At 41.9% G+C, this 20,972-nt stretch overlaps 1 protein-coding gene across 2 annotated transcripts; it reads right to left on the reverse strand.

Moving 5' to 3' along the window:
* Window positions 1-167: 167 nt before the first annotated feature.
* shc2 (SHC (Src homology 2 domain containing) transforming protein 2) lies at window positions 168-18,942 on the reverse strand. 2 transcript variants are annotated; one of them, XM_047343025.1, is made up of 14 exons: window positions 18,685-18,942; window positions 16,249-17,040; window positions 12,899-12,969; window positions 10,049-10,109; window positions 9,638-9,757; window positions 8,639-8,692; window positions 8,388-8,439; window positions 8,036-8,162; window positions 6,121-6,298; window positions 4,995-5,088; window positions 3,611-3,781; window positions 3,149-3,486; window positions 2,564-2,714; window positions 168-1,809 (listed from the first exon to the last, which is right to left on the reverse strand). In XM_047343025.1, the coding sequence occupies exons 2-13, from the start codon at window positions 17,011-17,013 to the stop codon at window positions 2,586-2,588; spliced, it is 2,160 nt and encodes a 719-aa protein (XP_047198981.1). In that variant the 5' UTR covers window positions 17,014-17,040; window positions 18,685-18,942; the 3' UTR covers window positions 168-1,809; window positions 2,564-2,585. The 2 variants fall into 2 exon arrangements, with proteins under 2 accessions (XP_047198981.1, XP_035032380.2); XM_035176489.2 differs by lacking the exon at window positions 18,685-18,942 and having other exon boundaries at window positions 16,249-17,271.
* Between the last annotated feature and the right edge of the window lie 2,030 nt (window positions 18,943-20,972).

Raw genomic sequence — 20,972 nt, forward strand, 5'->3', positions numbered from 1 at the left:
CCGTTCTTCATGCACACACACACTGTTGAAGCAGCAGCTTCGACAAGGTCTCATATCTATTTTTGGGTGATGGAAATATTTGATTTGGCTGTAGTATGAGTGCACGACTGCTGAAGTCACTGTGCAGCTGTCAGCAGATATGCAGACTCACATATGACAAGATGCCATTGTGATTTCTTTGATTCATCTTTAATCAACTCCGATTAATTCTATCGACAAAAAGCCAATAAAATGAATCAAAGGAGGGGAAAAACAATCCATGAAATTCCTGAGAACACAAAAAGGGAAACATCTGACAGAGTTACACTGATCATTCGGACGTCACCAGAAGGCGTTGCAGCTCACCTCATCTCACTGTGCATACATGAGGCCGTAAGTAAGAAGAGCAGAGTTACAGTATGTTGCATTAGACACAGAGAGGAATGCAAGAACAAAAGATATATGACATATGAAGTATTAGATTGGTAGAAAGAGATAAGGAAGAAAGTGATGAATTTCCCTCAGCCGGGACAAATAAAGGATTTCATTTCAAGTCCAAACCCCTTAAGTCTCTAATGTCGATCGATTCAGAGGAGTTCTATCTGTGTCGAAGAAAACAAAAAGATTGAACCAGGCGACACAATTAAAAAACGACAAACATGAGCACAATTAGACAACAGTATTAAACATTATTCATCCAAAACAAGAGCAGCTTAGGTTACTGTTCACACGTATAAGAGCTTAATCATCCTGATGTTTGTTCAGTCGTTCACTGGCATGGCAAGGAACCTAGTCCTCTGCATTAGGAGCATACAGGAAATGCACATTATGTACACTCAAGACACAAATGCCTGTCTCAGTAGTTATTAAGGCACTGACGTGGGAGGGGTGAGAGGAAATACAGGCGTGGTTATACTGAGGTTTGTATGCACAGATGGTGTTTCCAGCCCAGGATGGAGAACTGAACAAGAGTTTCCACAGGACTATACAATACATACAATATGTCTTTAACAAATTATGAGCAGCCCTTACACACACAGCACAAACAACTCGTATCCATGGTGAATGTGTTTTATGTCCACCTCTGTCTGCCAGATATACTATGACTGCAGGATTGAAAAACTAAATTAAGGGATATGGCGTTTGGATTATGAAGAAACAAAAACGACAGGAGGACATGTGGCTCTTTCACACACCCAACAATAACAGTATTTCCATTGTGCCATGTCAGCGTCAGGTCCTGGACACATAACCAAAAACTCTCTTCACAGTCCAATGAAACAGACTTTTCTTAAATTGTCTCTTAAAATACTGAAAACCCACTGGATACACAACCTGACATCCTCATAACCAGTGACAGTTTTGTTCTGGCGATCAAATCTTTGACGTGAGAGTTTTGTTCTGTGGCTGAATGGTTGGACAAACCATGGCGGGCTGGAAGCTCCTCACTGTTACAGGCATTGCAGGACATTTCTTCACTGTGCATCAAATCCTTGTGTGATTTCCTGAAGTTGGGTCCACTCTGAACAGCATCACATTGGTCGACAGTTATTGAGCTGCAGGTCAAGTCAAACTGTGGATTGTGATGGATTTAATAGCTTAATAGCTGCATGCTGAGGAGTCTACACCAGACGAGGGATTGGTTGGTTGATCCTGATCGGCAAACATGTGGAGGAAGTACGAGGAGAATCCAGACGCCTCTCTCTCCTTGTTGGTCATGGAAAGACAGAAAGCGATAGCCTCCAGATGAATATCCATCAGGGATAAAAGATTTCCATTTAAGAGTTTTTTTTCTGTAATTGTTTTGCATGGGCCCACGATAATCCAACTCTGGAATAAGAATGAGAAACAGGCACAGATTTAAAGTCAATACAAGTATAGTTACGTGATGGAGATTTAATCGTCACACAACATGTTTATAACATGTCGGTTACAATAGATGAGATGATTCATGCAGGATTGTATGCTCCCATTCAATACAAATAATTAATGAGCAAACTTACAAATTTTTATTGATCATCATGACTACAAAACATACAATTTTAATTTAATATGCACAGCTCTCCTTACAATATAGAATGGCAATATAAAATAATATGAATTTATATCAGATATAAAAATCTTTATGAATATATTTAAGTTTCTAAATAAATATATATAATATTGAAAAAAGTTTCCTGTTTCCTGGATCCCTGATTATATTGAAATGTACTGTTATGTTTAGTTTTACTGTGTTAGAGATTCATGTTCAATAACTTTAAAATATTTGATATTGCTGTGACTGAGGTGTACAGGTTGTCTGTGAACATGTCAGAAGCCTGTTCTACATCAGCTAGATATGACTGTGAGCTAGGTGAGCATGTGATTGGCAGAGAGCCGACAGGCGGAGTGTTGTTATACTTCCTGACTATGGAGGGAGTAGAATGAAATACTAACTAAGAGCACATGAAAGATTAGTTTGGCTTTTGTGATTTTTGTGTTCTTGAATAAAAAGCTCGACATAAGCAGCAGAGGCCACGTGGCTTCGTTACTGAGGGACACTACAAAGTGCATTTCCAGTCACATCCATCATAAATGTTCTTACCGTCCCATGAGAGGCAGGTGGCTCACTGCTTCCTCCTGACCACCTGTTTAAGGTGGAGCTCACTTTCTGCTGCGACAATAGGCACCTCATTCTTCAGATGGTACGCGATAAGGTGACTTATGCTCTCAAATAACATGTCTTTGGTTCGGACCTGTGCAATGACAGCAAGAGATAGCAGGGGTGTAAATAATCATGACAACTATAAACTGCATGAAACGTTTTATAATACACTTTTCTTTTAAATATATATTTTTGGGCACTTTGGCCTTTATTGATAGGACAGAGCTTGAATGTGATAGGGTGACAGAGAGCAGGGAAGACATGCAGCAAAGGGGCTGGGTCGGAATCGAACCTGCTTCTGTAGAGAACTCAAGAATCACTTATTATTTGGGGGGGGGGGGCAAATAGCTCACCTAGTTGAGCCAGCATCCCCCTACTCTGAGCATCCCTGATTATACATGACCCTATGATCAATGGTCAGTGTTTCATTGAATAGCTTGATTTGAGTCTATTTTCTCTTCCCTGGCTTCATATGAATTATTTTGACATAGTTTTGACAGCTGCATCACTTGCTATCAGACTCACCACTCCCTCAGGGTCCACTAGCAGTAGGTGTTTGGGCAGGCCACAGTGCATGCCTGTGAGCACATACTGTCCCGGGTTGGTCGTGCTCTCCCGGATGAGGAAATCTCCGTCTCTGACCAGGAGTTTCTCCGCGTCCCGTCGGCTCATCCGGCTGTGGTACCAGCTCTCCCTGCGGAGCTGATCCTCATTTGGGGCCACAGGCGCTCGGCGGCGTGGAGGGCTGGGCCACTGGTCCTCCAGGATCCGTACACCTCCTCCCCCTCCAACTGTGGCGGACATACTGGAGCCAGCAGCTCCGCCGCTGGCCTCATGGAGCTTCAGGGCGTCCTCAAAGGGCCCTACAGCATCAACGATGTTTCACAAATAAAAAATATTTTTATATAAATGTATTCTTCTTATAACAAAGTGAGACTATCCTCACTATATGTGTCAGAATATGTCAGCCAAAATCTCAGGACTTACTCATGTCAAAGAGATCTTTCTTGGGACTTTCGGGGACCCTCCCTCCTCTTTGTCCCTGTGCCAGTGACTCCAGGTTTTCCAGACTCTGGGTGTTGACATACTGATGCTCCTCATAGTCTCTGCTGCCAGGTGGTTGGCCGTCAGCACACAGGTAACCATCTGATGTCAGGCCTGAAATAGACAAAGCTTTTCTGACTTCAGGGACACGAAGGATTGTGTGTGTGTGTGTGTGTGTGTGTGTGTGTGTGTGTGTGTGTGTGTGTGTGTGTGTGTGTGTGTGTGTGTGTGCGCGCGCGTGCGTGCGTGCGTGCGTGCGTGTGTAGGCTTATGTATCTGAATGTGTGAAAAGGTGAAACTTTTTGTCCACCTCTAATAGTTGAAATCACAATTTGAAATATTTCCACAGTCAAGCTGATGAAGATGATGAAAGCATTTGCAGTGTGACCTGGATGTTTATAATGTCTTGATTATCATAATGCTACAACAAAAATTGGTTCAGTGTCAAAATGTAAAACAGATTTCCAACAAGTGGTCTGAACCATATTCATCATATCAATGTGTTGTCGGGAACTGTCTGTGTCATAACTTCCTTTCTCTGGTTACTGGACTATTGATTTGTACATTTAATATTAAGATCTTTGAACTCGATAACCTGAATAAAAGAATCTAACAACTACAACGACTGTGCCGTGTTTTGTACGAGTGGTTCTTGAGAAGAAACAAAAAATATATATATAAATACATTTAAAAAAAGACAAATAATTCATATAAACCCTACAAAATTATCCAACTGACAGACATGACATCACCATTGTGTCATGGATGGTCTCACATGCACTAAATTCTTCCACAAAGATAATGTAAATGATTTCTCAGGATCAACTACTATAATAATCTAAATGGAATTCAGAGAATCTTGAGGACGCTCTGAGCGTCTCTCCTGACAAACAACAAGAACCACAAGCTCCAGCCTTTACATTACATTACAGCCTCTAATCTGAAAGGTCGTTCTGATTAAAGTTCCTAAGGATTCAATCAAGTGATTCTGTAAAGAGACCAAACACTGCTCTTCTGTCTGTACCAGAGTGTATGCAAATTTCATGATAAAAATCAGCAGCATGAGAGCTGAGGGGCAGGCAACTCAATAACAACAACATCCAACAAGCCAATGGAAAAATACCCGAACCCAAAGATTAGGGGCCTAAGTGAAGATGGAACATTGGAACCAAAATATTCAAATTCAAAACAACTTTATCTGTCCCAGAGGGCGATTCAAAATATAAAGCAGTTTACTGGCATTTTAAACAAACAATCCCTCTCTCTAATAAAACAAGTGATGAAGTTTCTCCCTGCTATAGCTGCTTACTGCCACAGGGGGTCTCACCTGAGCTGCTGCTGGTCTCAGTGTCCCAGTGGAGCTCATAACAGAGCTGACCAGGAGGGTAGGACGCCTGCTCCCTCCTCGCTGGGGAACCCATCTGCAAACACACATCATACACCAGAGGAACACATGATAAACACATTACTGTCTCTGTAACTGAATGGACAACTCTCCTCTCTCGTCCCCACATAATAATGTTTTGAGGCACTCTGTTTGTAACATTAGCTACAGTGTGTCGCCATGTTTTCAAGGAGAGACAGAGAGAGAGCAGTGTTTCCTCTCACCTGGTAAACAACAGAGGAGCTCAGGCTCTTCTTCTAATCAAATCTGTCTTTAGCAATTATGTTGCAGGCACATCAGGACGAGATGGAGTATATTTGTCATGCTCCTGTTGTTTGTTTAATTCCTTAACAATGAGGATTAAATACATTAGTCACCAGTTCATAAGGGAGATATGGGAGTTTAGCTTGAGTCTGGCTTCATTCTCTGTTAAAGGAGAGTTATTCAGTACGTGACAAATAACTGATCTTGACATGTTGTGATGTTACAACCTCAGATTTACATACAGTTTACTGCAGTGGTGGAACAACTGTTCAGATGCTTATGTTACCTATGTACATAAGTGAGGGTCACAGGGGGGCTGGAGCCAATCCCTGCTGATATTGAATGAGAGGCGGGGGGTAGACCCCGGTTGCCAGCGTGTTGCAGGACTGACATACAGAGACACACTTGCTCCTACGGACAATTTAAAATGTCTGGACTGTGGGCGGAAGCTGGAGAATCTGGAGAAAACCCACACAAATACACATCCAGGATTCAACCCCACAAGCCTCCTGCTGTGAGATGAATGTGCTTTTATTTTGCTACTCTAGTCCAAGTACAGCAATATATATGTATATGGGTTTTTTTTTTCAAATGAACATACTTTAATAAGGCTCTAGAAAAATATTTAGATTTTGAAGTTAATTGATATTCAACAGATTGACATCTTCCTGAACAACAAATTTGTGATTACTACTGAGCTGCTAATGCTGCTAACCATTTTTTATGGTTTTTACAGTAGCACGTTTGCCAGGTTGCCAGAATCCAGAACCTGACCCAGAATAACATTGTTTCCAGAAGCACTCACCAGTGCGTTCTTGCTCTGGGGCTGTGTGTGGATGTGACCCAGCAGAGACCCACTGGGCCTGAGCCTGGAATCCACCACACCCCCAACAGGAGGCTCCTTCCCCGGGATGCTGTTGTAGTAATCGTGCTCAGAGAAGTCCTCCTCCTCTCCCCACATTGGCTCCTCTGGCCTGACAGATCTGAGGAAGAACATAGATGTAGTATGAGTGACAGGAGCTGCATTACTTGATTAAAGAAAATATGATGAATAATCCACACAACTACTCCTATAATTGAAAAAAAGAATTGTGCTGACTGATATTTATCATAAAAATAACGATCAGGAGAGCTGGGTTCTCGGATGGATCGTGTCAGATCAGATGTCATCTCTGTATCCGAAAGTGATCCCTATAAATCAGCCAGATATTTATATCGATCACTGGAAACCAGAAGAGAGGAGAACAACAGCCTGGAGCTTCCATACGTTTTGGATCATGTCACAAGCATAAAGAAGGTGCTTTGTTCTTTCAGTATTTACAAAGGTGAGTCGCGTGTTGCTGCTGCAAGGAATTGTGGGACAGCATTACCTCTGTTCCTTTTCGTAGAGAATGGACTCATGTATCATATTCTAAAGGAGATCAAAGATTTGCAGAATTCAACAAGCTCTTATCATGGCTGCAACTTCAATACTTCCAAGTCATTTCACTCAGTTATGAAGAAAAAAAGATTGCAAAAACGATTATGCAGCCACAGTCTAACATGTCGTTCTGTAATGAAACAACAAGAAACCTGAGATTTGTACAGTACATCAGGTTTTTACTGGGGGAAACTGCAACTAAGCTCTTTAGGAAACATTTCATATTTATACTGTCAAACTATGCATGACTGATTATGTCACGAAGCAAACGTCCAGAATCTTAACTCGTCCTGTGTCGATCTTTCCTAAAATAACATCTAGCTCCACCAAGAGGTTATGTTTAGTCTGTTTGGATTATGCAAAACACAGTCAACTGAGCATCTATCTGAGCTTGATAGACGGGTGGGGTACGAACCGAGGAAGAACCTGTCAACTTTTGGAGCGGATTTGATTGAGGGTGTGGATTCAGGAATTTGTTATTTCACCCTTTTTAACATGAGGACATTTTTGTTTATTTCTTGACAAATAATGCAGAGATCTTTATGAAAAAGATCCGGCACATGCAGAGCACTAACATCTACGAACATGTGAAATATGGTGTGGATGTGGACAATAATCCAGATTTTGTGAAGCATTCTTAGCCATATGATCTTTATTCAGTTGCTGTCAGGAAACAAATTAAGCTTTTAAAATATCTACATTTATGCGTCTCTGTTAATGTTTATTTTCACTGGTTCATACTGATACTCATGCTTGAGTTTTAAGTTAGATGCTAGTTGTTGAACTATAATTTCAACTGTATCAGAGAAAATGTCATTAATATGCAATATCAAGTGATAAAGTGGCCAATCAGGCTTGGTGGAAGTATGCTCTCTCTCAGGGCCCTTCTTGTCTATAATGATAACACTCTATTGAAGTCTGTATTGATATTTGTAAGTGTCAACTACTAAAAACTACTAGAAAGTAGATGCGCTGTATGAATGTGTGTGTGAATGGCAAAAAACTGTACTGTAAAGAGCTTTGAGTGGTCGACAAGACTAGAAAAGCTCTCGTTAAATACAGACCATTTAACTTTAATGTCTCTTTCTGATTGACATTTTCTTTACAATTTGTATATTATATTTGTATTCTATCATTATTTTGCTGTGTAAGGAATGTATACCCAGTGATCTCCCTAGCACCTTGGTTCTTGTTGTTCCTGCAGATGTATAATTTAATATTGTGACACCGCTCCACAGATGTCACGGGCTTGTTTTTATCTGTGCATCGACGTCATGATTTTGGCAGGAGTGTGTGTTACCTCTCTATAGACGCCATGGTTTTGGGAGGACTGTGAAGGTATTGTTTGAACTGCAGCTCGAAGGCCTGGCCGATGGTGCTGATGACACCCTGGGCTAAACCATCGGAGCACTCCAGGATATGACACGCTGAGGGAGACAGAAAAAAAGTGGTTTTTCCAAGCTGACGCATACTTTTTATGAGCATGAGCTAATATTAATCCTATTATGTACATTATTTCCCCAAACCTTTTATGCTAATGGCGGTGATATGAGGCAAGAAATGTAATAAGTGTCATGGAGAGGTTGACCCTTTCATCCAGCGAAACTTCGTAGGAGAATGATTTAGTTTCCTAATGAAAAAGAAGGCCATACCTCTCTGATTCACTGGGTCTTTGGCCACGTACGCCACATAATCAGGCGTATCCTGCAACAGACAGGAGGAAAAATTCAATTAGACCACATAAATTAGATGTATGTAACTACATTAAGGCCGCCATTGACTCCCGGGTCATGAGATTGGAAACTAGTAAAATGCAGTCCAGTCAGATGTCTGCCAAAAATGTCCATTCCAGCAGCAACAACACCGGTGGAAGAGAGAGCTGGGAGAGAAATACTGCACTCACTGTGTCTCCCCCTGAGGCAAAGGAGATGGACTGCATGGGATGATGTGCTATCACCTGGAAGAGACACACAGAGGAGGAGGTTTGTATTTTCTAACAGTGATAAACAGCAACATAAAACGGCAAACAGACATGAGGTGCCAAAATCTATTAAAGTAAAGGGTAAGGGTTTGACCAATACACAATTTGAAAACTAAAACATAAACAAACTAAAACATCACTTACACGACTGACATACATATTCCTAAACATTATGTGATGATGACAGCTATTGATTATTATATAATTGATTATTATAATTGATTATTATAATTGTTATTTATATAAAAGGGGCATTTAATGTGAGATTTTTACATTTTTACATGGAATGTAACAGTATATTCTGCTTTTGGATTACACTGAAATGAATGAACTAAACTAAACTTAACATTTTCCATGTGAAGAAGAATTCAGTGACTTCCACTGGATTTTGTTCTCAAGTGAAACTGATACAAAAAATCTTTAAATAAAAACTAAACTTCGGCTATTTAGCATTGAATTGACTCAATTGACACATATCTTTATATTAATTGAAGAACTGAAGGAATACATTAAATGCTAAAATAATTTGTTCACACATTTGTAGGATTTTAATGTGATTATGGTGACAGAGGATTTGTAGTCATATGAGCTGTCGTATTAACATTTAATAAAAGTATATTTGGAGAATTTTATCCCTCTAATCCATCCATTCATCATCTCTACCAGTTCTCCTTTGAGGGTCGTGGGGAGGCTGGAGCCAATCCCAGCTGACAATGGGCGAGAGGCGGGTTACACTCTGGACTGGTCACCAGCGTATCACAGGGCCAATAGAGACAAACAACCATTCACACTCACATTCAAACCTACAGAGAATTTAGAGTCTCCAATTAACCTGAACCCCAATCTGCATGTCTCTGGACTGCGGGAGGAAGCCGGAGTAGCTGAAGGAGATGGACATATCATAATGTAGCATCGTCTAACCTGTCGTGTGGTAGGGATGAGCAGACCGAGGCCGTCTGTGGAAATATTGACTGCGATGGTCATGCCAGCAAATCGCAGGTTACTCTTTCCCATTACGGAATGCAGAGCTTTGTTCACGGCCTGCATGAGAGACAAAACATATTTTAAACTGTGGTTATTTCAGAAAACATCCTCCTGTATTCATTGTTTATATATTAGGAGAGAAAGCCTGTACAATAAAAGGTGGGTATCTTCAATCATATTCAATGATTCAGGAAGCGTCACACAAGTTGCACGTGTACCAAACCACAGACATTATACCCTGTGTGGTAAATTCTACACATATACTTCTCCAACAAGGTTAAAACCATTTCAGTGTGTGAGAGAATTATTTGCAAACATGCACATTAGAGTTACAAGTTTCCTATTCACCTTCCTCTTCCACTGCCCCTTTCCTCCTGGCACAGCCTCACAGAGCCTGTTGATGGCTTCCCTGATCAGGGAAATGAAAACAGGTCAAAGGTGAAAATAAAGTGGGGAGATACTGGGTGCAAGGACATATTTATGATCTCCAAATCATGTGGATTTATGGCGACTGTGCAGCCACATAAACTCTTAACCAGGACTGCCTGGCAGAGGAGATGTTGTATCGAAATGGGACCTTCCTGGTTTAATTGAGGGCAAATGAATAAAACGGTCGCTGGGTTGATGGTGAGATGAAAACTGTTCAGCTCGGAGGCTACAGACAATTTTGCTGCATCATAATGATGGAAACATTTTAAGGTTAAACATGAACAGAAGCTTAGTGTTTCATGCCTTGGGCTAAAGTCAAAGGCCACAGACCTGTCACAGTTCAAAGCTCAAGAGAAGGTCCCAGCAGGGCCTGTTAACAACGCACCAAAGCACAGATCTTACAAAAACACAACATTTATTATGGGTGATTGTTTAGCTATCTCGTGTTTAAATTCCAGTTAGATTAGAGACATAATTTGCTAAAAAAAACAATTTTCTACTGCTTCTTTAGGGCAACAATATTCACGTTTACTTTCCACAGAGCAATTATCTCTGCAGATTTGTCACAATTTTGTGTTGAAGCTGCTGTAACTCCTGGGAACGTCTGCTTAATGGGCGTTTAAAGCTCCTCTTCCCTGTGAGGACGATAGCGGTGAGTGAGGCTTAATGTGGATTTGAGGCTGGAGAGCTAGATACTCTCTCTCCCTCTCCCTCTCTTTCTCTCTCTCTCTCTCTCTCTCTCTCTCTCTCTCTCTCTCTCTCTCTCTCTCTCTCTGCCAGGGGACGGCAGGGACAGCATTCAAAGAACCCAGCTGCCCCTATCAAGTGGCTCGTAAATATTTAAAAAGCAGCATCCCGGGCCCCCATCTCGGGTAAAAGGTCTTCTCAGGGATTTTGGACAAACAGCACGATGTTCGAATGACTCATGCCGATGAGAGGGCAGAGGGAGGAGGAGGAGGAGGAGGAGAAGGAGGAAGAGAGATGGGTTGTTGTTGTTGTTTTGTTTTTTTGCTCAATAAGTTCCCTGCAATAAACTGCTGGGCTTCATTATCACTGGTGTTGCTTTGTTTAACACTGTGACACCGTGAGTACTGTTTGTAAAATGCACTCTTTTGGAATCCAGGAGCTGAGGGGCATTTTTGAAATTCTGACGACCACTCAATGAATTGTTGCAGTTTTCTCTGACTCTGTTAAATTGTATAGTCATGAAGCTGAAAAAGGCCCCTATCTATAGAAATACAGGCTTTGACTTTTGAATCAAATGCAGCCGCACTTTATAAAGTACACAGAATCAATAATAACATTAAAACAATGTCTTTTGGTTTGATTCTTGAATTTGGGCCTTGTATGACAGAGGAGCCGCAACATGGTCAGAGCAGGGGCGGATCTCGGGGCCCCTCTGAATAAACTGTGACACCGTTGTGTCCCCTGATTTCTTAAAATCCAAGATCCGCCACTGATTTAGAGACAAATATCTCTTTTACACCAAAATTAGCAGGTATATGCAGGTTTTCTTTAAAGGTGGTTGAACTTGCTTTAAAAAAGGCAATTGACTCCTTCCTGATTCCCTTTCTGTTTTTTCCCCAGTGTGTCTTTTTCGACGTCACTAATGCACCGACAACTGAGGCGCTCTCTCACCTCGCCTGTCCTAACCAAAGTAGTGTGTTCACCTGTGTATCACAATTGAATCACTGTCGATCAAACCTGTGTATACAGCAGAATCAATTTGAACCAGGAGTGAATGCCGATTGTGTCCATTCCCATTGCAGACAAAAGCCAGATGTTAGTGGGTTTTTGTGACCAGTGGAAATTAGGCTCAAGGCTCCATCAAAACTGATTCATCATCATTGCACAAAAACACTCCTGATTAAAATGTCATTATGCAACAACCAAACCTGATGTACACAGCTTAGGCTCAGTGTGATTTCTCTCTTTGCTAATGTTGTGTTTTGAACGCATCCCTCCTCCTCCTCAAGAAGTTACAGCCACAGATATTATCCAGCAGGGTGCGTTCAGGGGGACCACTGCAGCTTTCCACTGTCATTAGCGAGCATCATAAATAATGGATCTCTCTCCCCTCTCTCCCTCTCTTCATCACTCCATCTCTGCTGTTCACCCCCTCCCTCCTCTTGCACTTAAGCTGTGGGCTCCGGTTACTACCGATCGATTGCGGAGGAGAGAGAGACGAGGGTGAGAGACGGAGAGGGAGAGCGGGAGTGTGCACTTCTCCCATGTGGGTGAGGATTGAGATGAACCCTGGTTTGATAACAAGAGCACACCAAGAACCTGAGGTGTAGGTTCGTACGTAGACATATAACCTTGGGCACCACTAAACTCACACTGTGAACAATACTAACGTCCGAGATACCATGTTGCTGCCATCATGCAGAATCTAGTCACTTTAGATTTGAGAACATTTTTTTAATACTTGCATCAGCATCACATTTCTACTGCAACTAGTTGATCAAGGTTTGGTGAAAGAAACTAAAAGAAATTCAGATTTGTGCTGCTGTCAGTTGATAAAGGGTTAGAGTGTTTACATCAAAGCTTGGGGATTAATATTCACCTGTTACAGTATCTAGGATCTTTCCTTCAGTTATACTGACACGTCAATGATCAGAAAATGAAAATAAGTCATGTATCAGCCCGGCACTGACACACCACTGATGGCAATTTGATATTATAGTGGCTGGTAGTTATTTCCAACACATGTTGGATCAGGTTCTCCTGACTTATCGCTAGCAGCAGAGACAGTTACCGGCAGCTTACCTCGTCACCTGAGTTCTCGTGTTGAAGTCCAGGGAGCGCATTGACTTCAACACTTCAATACAGCCCATGTACTGCAAACAGAAACAGACAACAAAACAAGATTAAATATGGCCGACAGATTTGGGTAGAAGTGAACAGCATGTGAAATACTGTAAGTCTAATTCCATGTTTACACAAATAAAAATGAAGAGTTTTATTAAAAAATGAAAGCATGACTATCTCCAAGTTGGAGGTTAAATTGAAAGACGAACACAAACTCATGGAAGAAACAACTTTTCTGATTTGTAAACTCTTTGTCAAACTAACTTGATGCTACATAACGGACGTCCTGTCCACTACAGTACTACAGGCTCAATCAATGCCCCATCAGTGTGTTGTCCAGGGTTATTACTGTACAGAGTACAACCAACAGCAGGCAGACCACACCGCAGTCTCACACACAAACACACACACACAAGAAAGGAGAGAGAGAGAGAGAGAGAGAGAGAGAGAGAGAGAGAGAGAGAGAGAGACCTTTGAGCTGAGAGCTTAATGAGCTTTCTAACCAGATTTGGACATGGGAGGGGGGACGGGGGAGGCGGGGGTGTTTCCATCAGGAAAATTGTCTCTTTTTTTCCCTTCCCACTCTCTCAACCAATGCCTCCATTGTCATTCACTCATCTGCTGATGCAATGCATCCCTTCTTCTATAACTCTATCTGCACTTTTATCCTTTCCAACTATTCCAGAGACTACTGGGAAACTGACTTTCCAATAACCAGGTTTACACCGAAATGAATACATATATGCAGGCCTTTCTGTTTGGGCCAACTGGTTCTGAGTGACAGTGAGCTGGTAGCTGTCAGGCACACATCTGTCACATCTCATGTGTAGGTCGGTGCTGAGGTCGGTAAATGTGTGTTTTAAGACTCAAGCTGTCGGGGCAGCAAGAGTGAGAGCAGTGAGCAGAGCACACTCTCAGTCATGCATAGGGCTAATCGTGGCTAGCATCATTGGCATGGCTGTGCTGGGCTGTGTGTAGCCCACAGACTGTATACAAATAATGATAAGACCTTTAATAGTATTGATGGTTTATCGGCTACACGATGGGCAGGTGACAGGTTTGTTTACAGTGCACTGTGAGCGATGAAAGATGCCACAGCTTGGAAACAGGCTGAAAATTAAATCTTTACATTAAAACTGATCAGAGTTGGAACAGAAAGCCGACGGCTGCAGTTATTTCACTTGGGAAAGAAAGCTGATTGTCCCCCTTCACACTGAGGACTGAAGCCAGATGTTAGTGGGTGTAAGTGGGTTTTTTGTCCAGTGTGAAAGGGGCTCAAGAGGCATTCCTCAGAAATATAACGCTTCCTTTCTTTCTCTCATTCTCTCAGTCATTGATTCTTTCTTTCTCTCTCTCTCTGTGGCTTTGAAATTGGTCAGTTCATTTTTCTAGTTTGTCAATGAAGAAAATGTCAATTTCATTATTTTATTATCTAATATCTAATTTTCAAACTAATGCAGGTCCAGACCATAGACTGTATACAAAGAGGTCCAGACCAGGAAGCATGTGGGGTGTGTCACAATAAAGAGCTGACAGAGAGCAGACCGACAGCTCTTTTTTAACTTTAGTTCATCTTTTTGCAATTCATGTTATGAGAGCTAGAGCAAAAATCCCAAAATCATATTACAGATATATATAATCTGATGAGGGATATATTATGCACCAGATTGCGAGTGCACAGAATAAGATGACAGCAGTCTGGTTTTAATATAGCTCTCTAAATGATAGCGGCTTTGGCATCTGGACATCTATGTGTGATGGTTGCTGCTGTGTCAGAGATGGCAGACGCAGACCAGACACACGGAGCCTGACTCGACCACGAGGACACAGAAAGTGTTCAGGAGGAGGAAACTTATGCTGAGCATCATCCCAGCAGACGGGTGACTGTGGACGGACGTGTTTGGTTGTGTGCAGGAGTGAGTGAGAGAGGAGAAACAGAGGGAGGGAGGGAGAGAGCTGATTAAAAATGGCACAGCACAGCAGAAACCTAGTGTCACTTTGACACTAATACATGCAGCGACTACTCCTCCCTGCATGGATTTGCAGCGGAGTTGCACATATTCCTCTGCTTTAGCCGCCGTCTGTATTCACAGTGCGTTGCCAACATCAGCTCACATGGGTCATCTACATTTATTGCAGAGCACGTTCAGAGAAAAAAGAATAAACAGTTAAAAGTCTCACAATTAACCAGCGTACGACAGCAGTACTCATAGGAAAGACCTGCACGGGAATTGAGGACTCGTCTGTACTTATCGCAGGACCCCTCCCATACTGATCCAACCGTCCTCTTCCACATCACATGATGCAAATGACTGTGATTAAATCTAATTGAATATAGGAATGAATGGTGCCTGTATAATGCCATTAGAAAGCATGCTTGGGCCCCAGACTGTGCTAATCAAGAGCATGTCATTAGTTTGGGGGGCAGAGGGGAGAAGAGCAGTGCCAAGAGGGGCGGGAGATGAACGGGAGCCGGGGGATCGCTGAGGGGAGATCATTGACATTGACGTGAAGCAGTCTGCTCGGGATGGTAACCATTTGTAAACACAAATCACAAGCACACCCAGATAAAGACCACACAGAGTGATCTATTTGATTTCATTTAATCAACTAACTAACCGTCAATTTCTTCATGCAGCCTTATCTTATTTACTAGAAAGAGTTTGTGTAAAAATGTAAGTGTAATATTTAAAAAGATCATGCACACTTATTATAATGATATTAATGAATGGGATTCACGATGAAGAGGGTTGTGGATCACACTTTACTCTTAAGGTCTTACTGCAAACACGATGTAAACAATCCTAGAACCGCACAAAGAGCACCACTCCCACAGCAGCGGCAGCGCACTATCACACACAGGTTACATGCACTGTAAATACACTGCTGTGTATGCTGCAGACAAGCTTCGGTAAACTGCAGCAGAATAACAATCCGTCCACACATAATTTCACACCTTATCTCTGTCCACCCTGATGCCTGTGCGCCATCCTGACGCAGTCCCCCTACCAGCCACACCAAGCCATATATCTGGATTAAATTATGTATTCCCCAGCCCTCGCCACATGAGCTGCATAAGAAACTGTCTGGCACTGTAGTGTCCTTTTGTTTCCTAACCCAGATAGAGGGACCAGTAAATGTGGTCATCAATATTAAAGCATTTGCTGGTTGCTGTGGAAAGGCAGTTGTTCTGCAAAAGAAAAGTTTTTCTCCTTCTTTCTTCTGAAGCAAAAAGACACACACAATAGTTGGATGTTTGACTTACAATGCATATACTGCATGCATTTATAAGATGGCCAGTGACTCACCCTGACAATGTAAGAAGCTCCTGGCCCTGCAATCTTCTTGTCAGGGTGCAACCACCCCTGGGAGGGTTTGTGGAGGAAGCTGCCCTTCTGGTTGAAGTCTTCTCCCCCAAGCCACATCCCTTCCACCCTCGTCCTGCGGTTCATTCCTGACCTGGAGCTGCCGGAAACACCCGGGCTCGCCATGGCCTCTGTAGCCCCGAATCCTTGACCCCCTGGACTGGCAGAGCTTGCTGCCGTGACTGCTCTCTGGCCCCGGATGGCCTGTAAGGAACAGGGGGTGACACACACAGGGTCACAGGAGTTAAGCACTGCCGCAAGACTTGCCACTGGGCCAGTGGCCGGGGTCGCGCCACTGTGCCTGTGTGATGTTGAGGAAGGGGAGTTGGAGGCCTGGGAAGGAGCTGCTGCCGCCTTGCCCGAGTCCTTGCTAGAGCTGGAGCTGGAGCTGGAGTTGGACGGGCTCCGGCTGAGCAGGGAGTTGGAGAACTTCCACTGGGGCATCTTCGGGATGAGCATGCAGAAGGTTGTGGTGGCCTCCTGCTCCCCATCCAGGCAAGGGGAGTCAGCCAGGGCTGTAGCCCCAGCAGAGGAGGTCCTGGCGCTGGAATCCAGAGTAGGCAGGGGAGGCAGAGGAAGGCTCTGGGCGGAGGAGCGGACTACCGGCGTGGCCACGACTTTGCCGCTCATGGCTAGGCTCTGCATCAGGTCGTCGGAGGAGGTCACAGACTCGTTGCGAAAGCGGTCATACTTTGGCTTAAGGAGCATGCCCGGAGGAGCCGCCTGAAGCAGGAGCTGAGAAGGGGGGGGATAACTGTCAAGAGGATGAATGGGGGAGAGGGGAGAGGGGAGGTGGGGAGGAGGGGAAGGTGTAACAGAAGAGGGGGAGAAAACTAAAGGAAAAAAATCTGCCGGACAGAGGCCTATATTCCGGTCAAAGTCAAACAAACGTCTGGTCCTCTCCCGTTCACGCACACAGACTGTCCCACTCTCATGCCGCTCTCCTCTCTATCAGTGCTGGCCTGCTTCCTTTCACTGCCTCAGGCTCGCTCGCTCTTATACTCCCAGTGTCTCTCGCTCTCTCTCTCTCTCTAGATGATGTCATTTGGTCTATTAGCCCTGCCCTGCCCAGCTGCTCTCAGACTCTATTAGCTAAAACACATCTGCCTGATCCACCCTGCTCTCGCACACACACACACACACGCTCTCACACACACACACACACACACACACACACACACACACACACACACACACACACACACACACACACACACACACACACACACACACACACACACACACACACACACACACACACACACACACAAACGAAGAAACCTGTAACCCGAGCAAGTAAAAGAAAGCAAAAATCTTGAGGTTATATTTAAGGTTACATTAGTTTTCACTGATTAATAAAATGATAAATACATAAATGTACAAACAACAATATTTCTCTTCAGGTGTAACATGCAGAAAAACAAACATAATATACTGTCACAGTGCCCACTGATATATTCAAATACAAAATAGAAATATTAACAGAATAATTGAGAGTGAATCAATACAGGCGCAAATGAAATCCAATTATTTTAAGTGATTCTTGTGAGAGTCGTGTCGAGTCATGTGAGTGTGATTCCATTTGTCCTGGTAATACACAAAAAAACGTAACAAAGGAAACAATGCAGCCTCATGAGCGACTACGTCTGAAAAAAATCCACCCTCCTCCATCTGTCTGAATTCTCTTCCCAACTTCTCTCCCATACTCCTTCCCCGGAGAGCAATCAGTCATCTCAGCACGATCCTCACTTGCAGCCTGCCTCATGTCTTTTTCTACCCCTCTCACACTTGTATTTCCCCATCTCATCACACAAAGGTAATGTAAGGTATGTGCTTCAACGGGCAAGATTCAGAGTGTGAAGCACACATTTGGTTAAGCGGGGATTGACACTGCACAACTTTTCTCTTTTCTCTTTTTTCTTTTTGTGGTGGTCAGATCACGGCCACAGGGTAAGAGTGAGAATGAGGTGTTGAAAAAGAACCCAGGAATCAGGAATGAGCCACGATGACCACAGAGGTATTTTAGGTTGTTTGGAAAATTCAAAAAGAGACCACTGATATTAAATGAAGAGGAAATATAAACGTGGTTTCAAACATCGTTTAGAATGGTTGTGAAATAACTGAGGCAGGGGTCATTAGTTTCACTAAATAAATAATCCACCCACACAGACAAGGAAAGGCTCATTATGTGCCTGTCAATAGTGTAAATCCAATCAAGCAAGTTATTACAATTTGTTAAGTTGGCTAATCAGTCTGGAAAGTATCGTCTTGTTTTTTGTTGTGACTCAAGAACAACTCAGATAATAAAATGAATCTTTCCAAACAATATGTACAGATGGTGCACTAGAATTCAGGAGAAATCAGAGAAACAAAGCTTACCTATATGTCTGAGTCTGAAGACAAAAAGGGTGAATGAGATCCAACCCAGTAAATGTCCAATGGCTTTTTTCAGAGATAAACTATGTGAATAATCCTACGATCAGAGCACAAAACAACTGTTGCTGTGGTTGAATATAAAAACTATTTCATTTCACTAGTCAGGAAACCATATTACAACAAAACGCACATATTGACGAAAATAAAACGAAGCATCCGAGCCAAACCACCCTCAGAAGCCCTGTGACACCACCTCCACTGCCACCCCACCTTCCTCCAAACAGCCAAACTCGTTTGTTTTCCACACAGTATAAGAAGTTACTGATAAACCAGATGTAATCGATACATGTTGACAGACGCGCGAGAAGCTGGCCTTCATCTGTACTTTCTGTCCTTTTTATCCTGACAAATAACTGCACTGTCAACACATGCAAAAATAAATGTGAAATGTATTTACTCAAACCTAATTAAATGGAGTATTTTAAAGAAATAGATACAAAAGCAACCATTATAATTTGGTACTTGGTTTAATTTTCAGACTAATATTTATGATTTAATTGCACTTGAAGATACACAGCAGTGTTTCTCTGTATGTGAAGAGTTAACATATTTACCTTCTGACTTTGGTGCTTTGCATTTACAAGTGGAACAAACCACTCTGTGAATACACTGCCACTCATTAGCAGCTGTTACAGCGATTACAACTTAGAACAACATCAGCCCAGTTAGCTGCAGGGCACAAACCCTGAACTATGGTGTCTGGTTAAAATGTAAAAAGAGAGTTTGTACTTACAAATCATTGATTGAGAAATGTAGTATTAGTTAAGCTTAGAGAAAGTGTAGAAAAAGATCAGTGTGTAGAACTGAGTCACCACTTTAGGCTGTATATAACATCACAACACTAATGTTGAAATGTCAACAAAAGAAAATGATTTAGTCAAATCTGTGTAAAATTTAAATAAGAAAGTGATTTATTTGTATCTTAAGGGATACATTATAGCTATCAAGAATTAGAAACAGAGTTTGGCAGCACTTCTGCTTGTGGAAGCTGGGGGTCATGAGGAATTCAGTTTCAGGTTCGGGAGTTGAACTATGTGGTCGATTCTGTGACCATGTCTTTTGAAGAAAGGTTTTTTAATGACAGTGAAAAGAGCCACATCGCTCATTGCTGGGGTTTGAACCTTCCACATCGCCCCAAGACCTCAATCTGTTTGAATGGCATTCCACCTGCTGAAGAGCTGATGGCTGAATGTATCAGGGGAAATCTAATCTTCTGATGCACTATGGGTCTTTCCATTCACTTTTGAACCCACATTGTTATTTCTATATTGATGTAAACATACTCAAATGAGGTAGTAAGTAAATGACTTATATACCTTATCTATTTTAATTGAGTATGCTGAAGCACAGAGCCTGAAGAATAGAAAATGTGTAACTGTCCAATTGTTAATTATAATCATTTCTAAAATATTTTTTCTTTGTATTGTCAAATACAATGAAGTATTGAGTATACATAAATAAATGAAAACATACAGTTTGCGATGACAAAAGGTATTTGTTTTTCTATATTTATTCATTTCTAAATGTATGTATTTCTCTATTTGTACATGTATTTATTTATTTATACTCAAGTCATGTTTTTGTCTTTCATATTAGACAAATGGGAAATTTTCTAAATCCTGAATTATTGACAGATTATTGCAAATACGCTACTATATGATTCAAGTGAAATAATTGAAACATTTGAAGATGTTTGATGATATATACAAATAAGTGGTCACATTCTGTGTGTAATGTTAGACTATGAAGTACAAAAAAATGAACATGTAGGCTACTTAAAGTTGCAGTGTGTCGAATTTAGTGACATCTAGTGGTGAAGGTTTTCATAAAAACTCAAAGGGTGTTTAGTTTGTCCAGTTTGGGCTACTACAAGAAGCATGGCGACCTCCATAGAGAAGACCCCCCGATGTAAATATAAAGTATTTCAATATAAAGGGCCCATTCTAGGGTAAATAAAACAACTATTTGTTTAATTTAGATGAAACAAATTATGAAAACATCACTAGGATTATTTTATATTAAATTTCTATCAATAGATCCCTTTCACCTAAATCTTACACACTGGACCTTTAAGTAAGCATAGGTATACAAAAAAAATGCAGTAATGATTAACTCAATACTTGAGTGTTAATGAATATACACGTTTGCGATGAAAAAGAGTACTTGTGTATTTCTACATGTATTCAGTTATTTCTGTATTCATTTATGTATTTACACTTCATACTATTTTG

The sequence above is a fragment of the Hippoglossus stenolepis genome, chromosome 14, assembly GCF_022539355.2.
Source record: "Hippoglossus stenolepis isolate QCI-W04-F060 chromosome 14, HSTE1.2, whole genome shotgun sequence".
In the NCBI taxonomy this organism is placed as follows: Eukaryota; Metazoa; Chordata; class Actinopteri; order Pleuronectiformes; family Pleuronectidae; genus Hippoglossus; species Hippoglossus stenolepis.

What these genes read in the sequence shown, in the direction of transcription:
- shc2 (XM_047343025.1), bottom strand. Translation starts at nt 17,013, where the DNA reads ATGCTCCTTAAGCCAAAGTATGACCGCTTTCGCAACGAGTCTGTGACC. An exon ending in ACGAGAACTCAGGTGACGAG is followed by an intron (nt 10,110 to 12,898) that starts GTAAGCTGCCGG and finishes TTCCCTGATCAG; the next exon opens with GGAAGCCATCAACAGGCTCT. An exon ending in TTGCCTCAGGGGGAGACACA is followed by an intron (nt 8,440 to 8,638) that starts GTGAGTGCAGTA and finishes TGTCTGTTGCAG; the next exon opens with GATACGCCTGATTATGTGGC.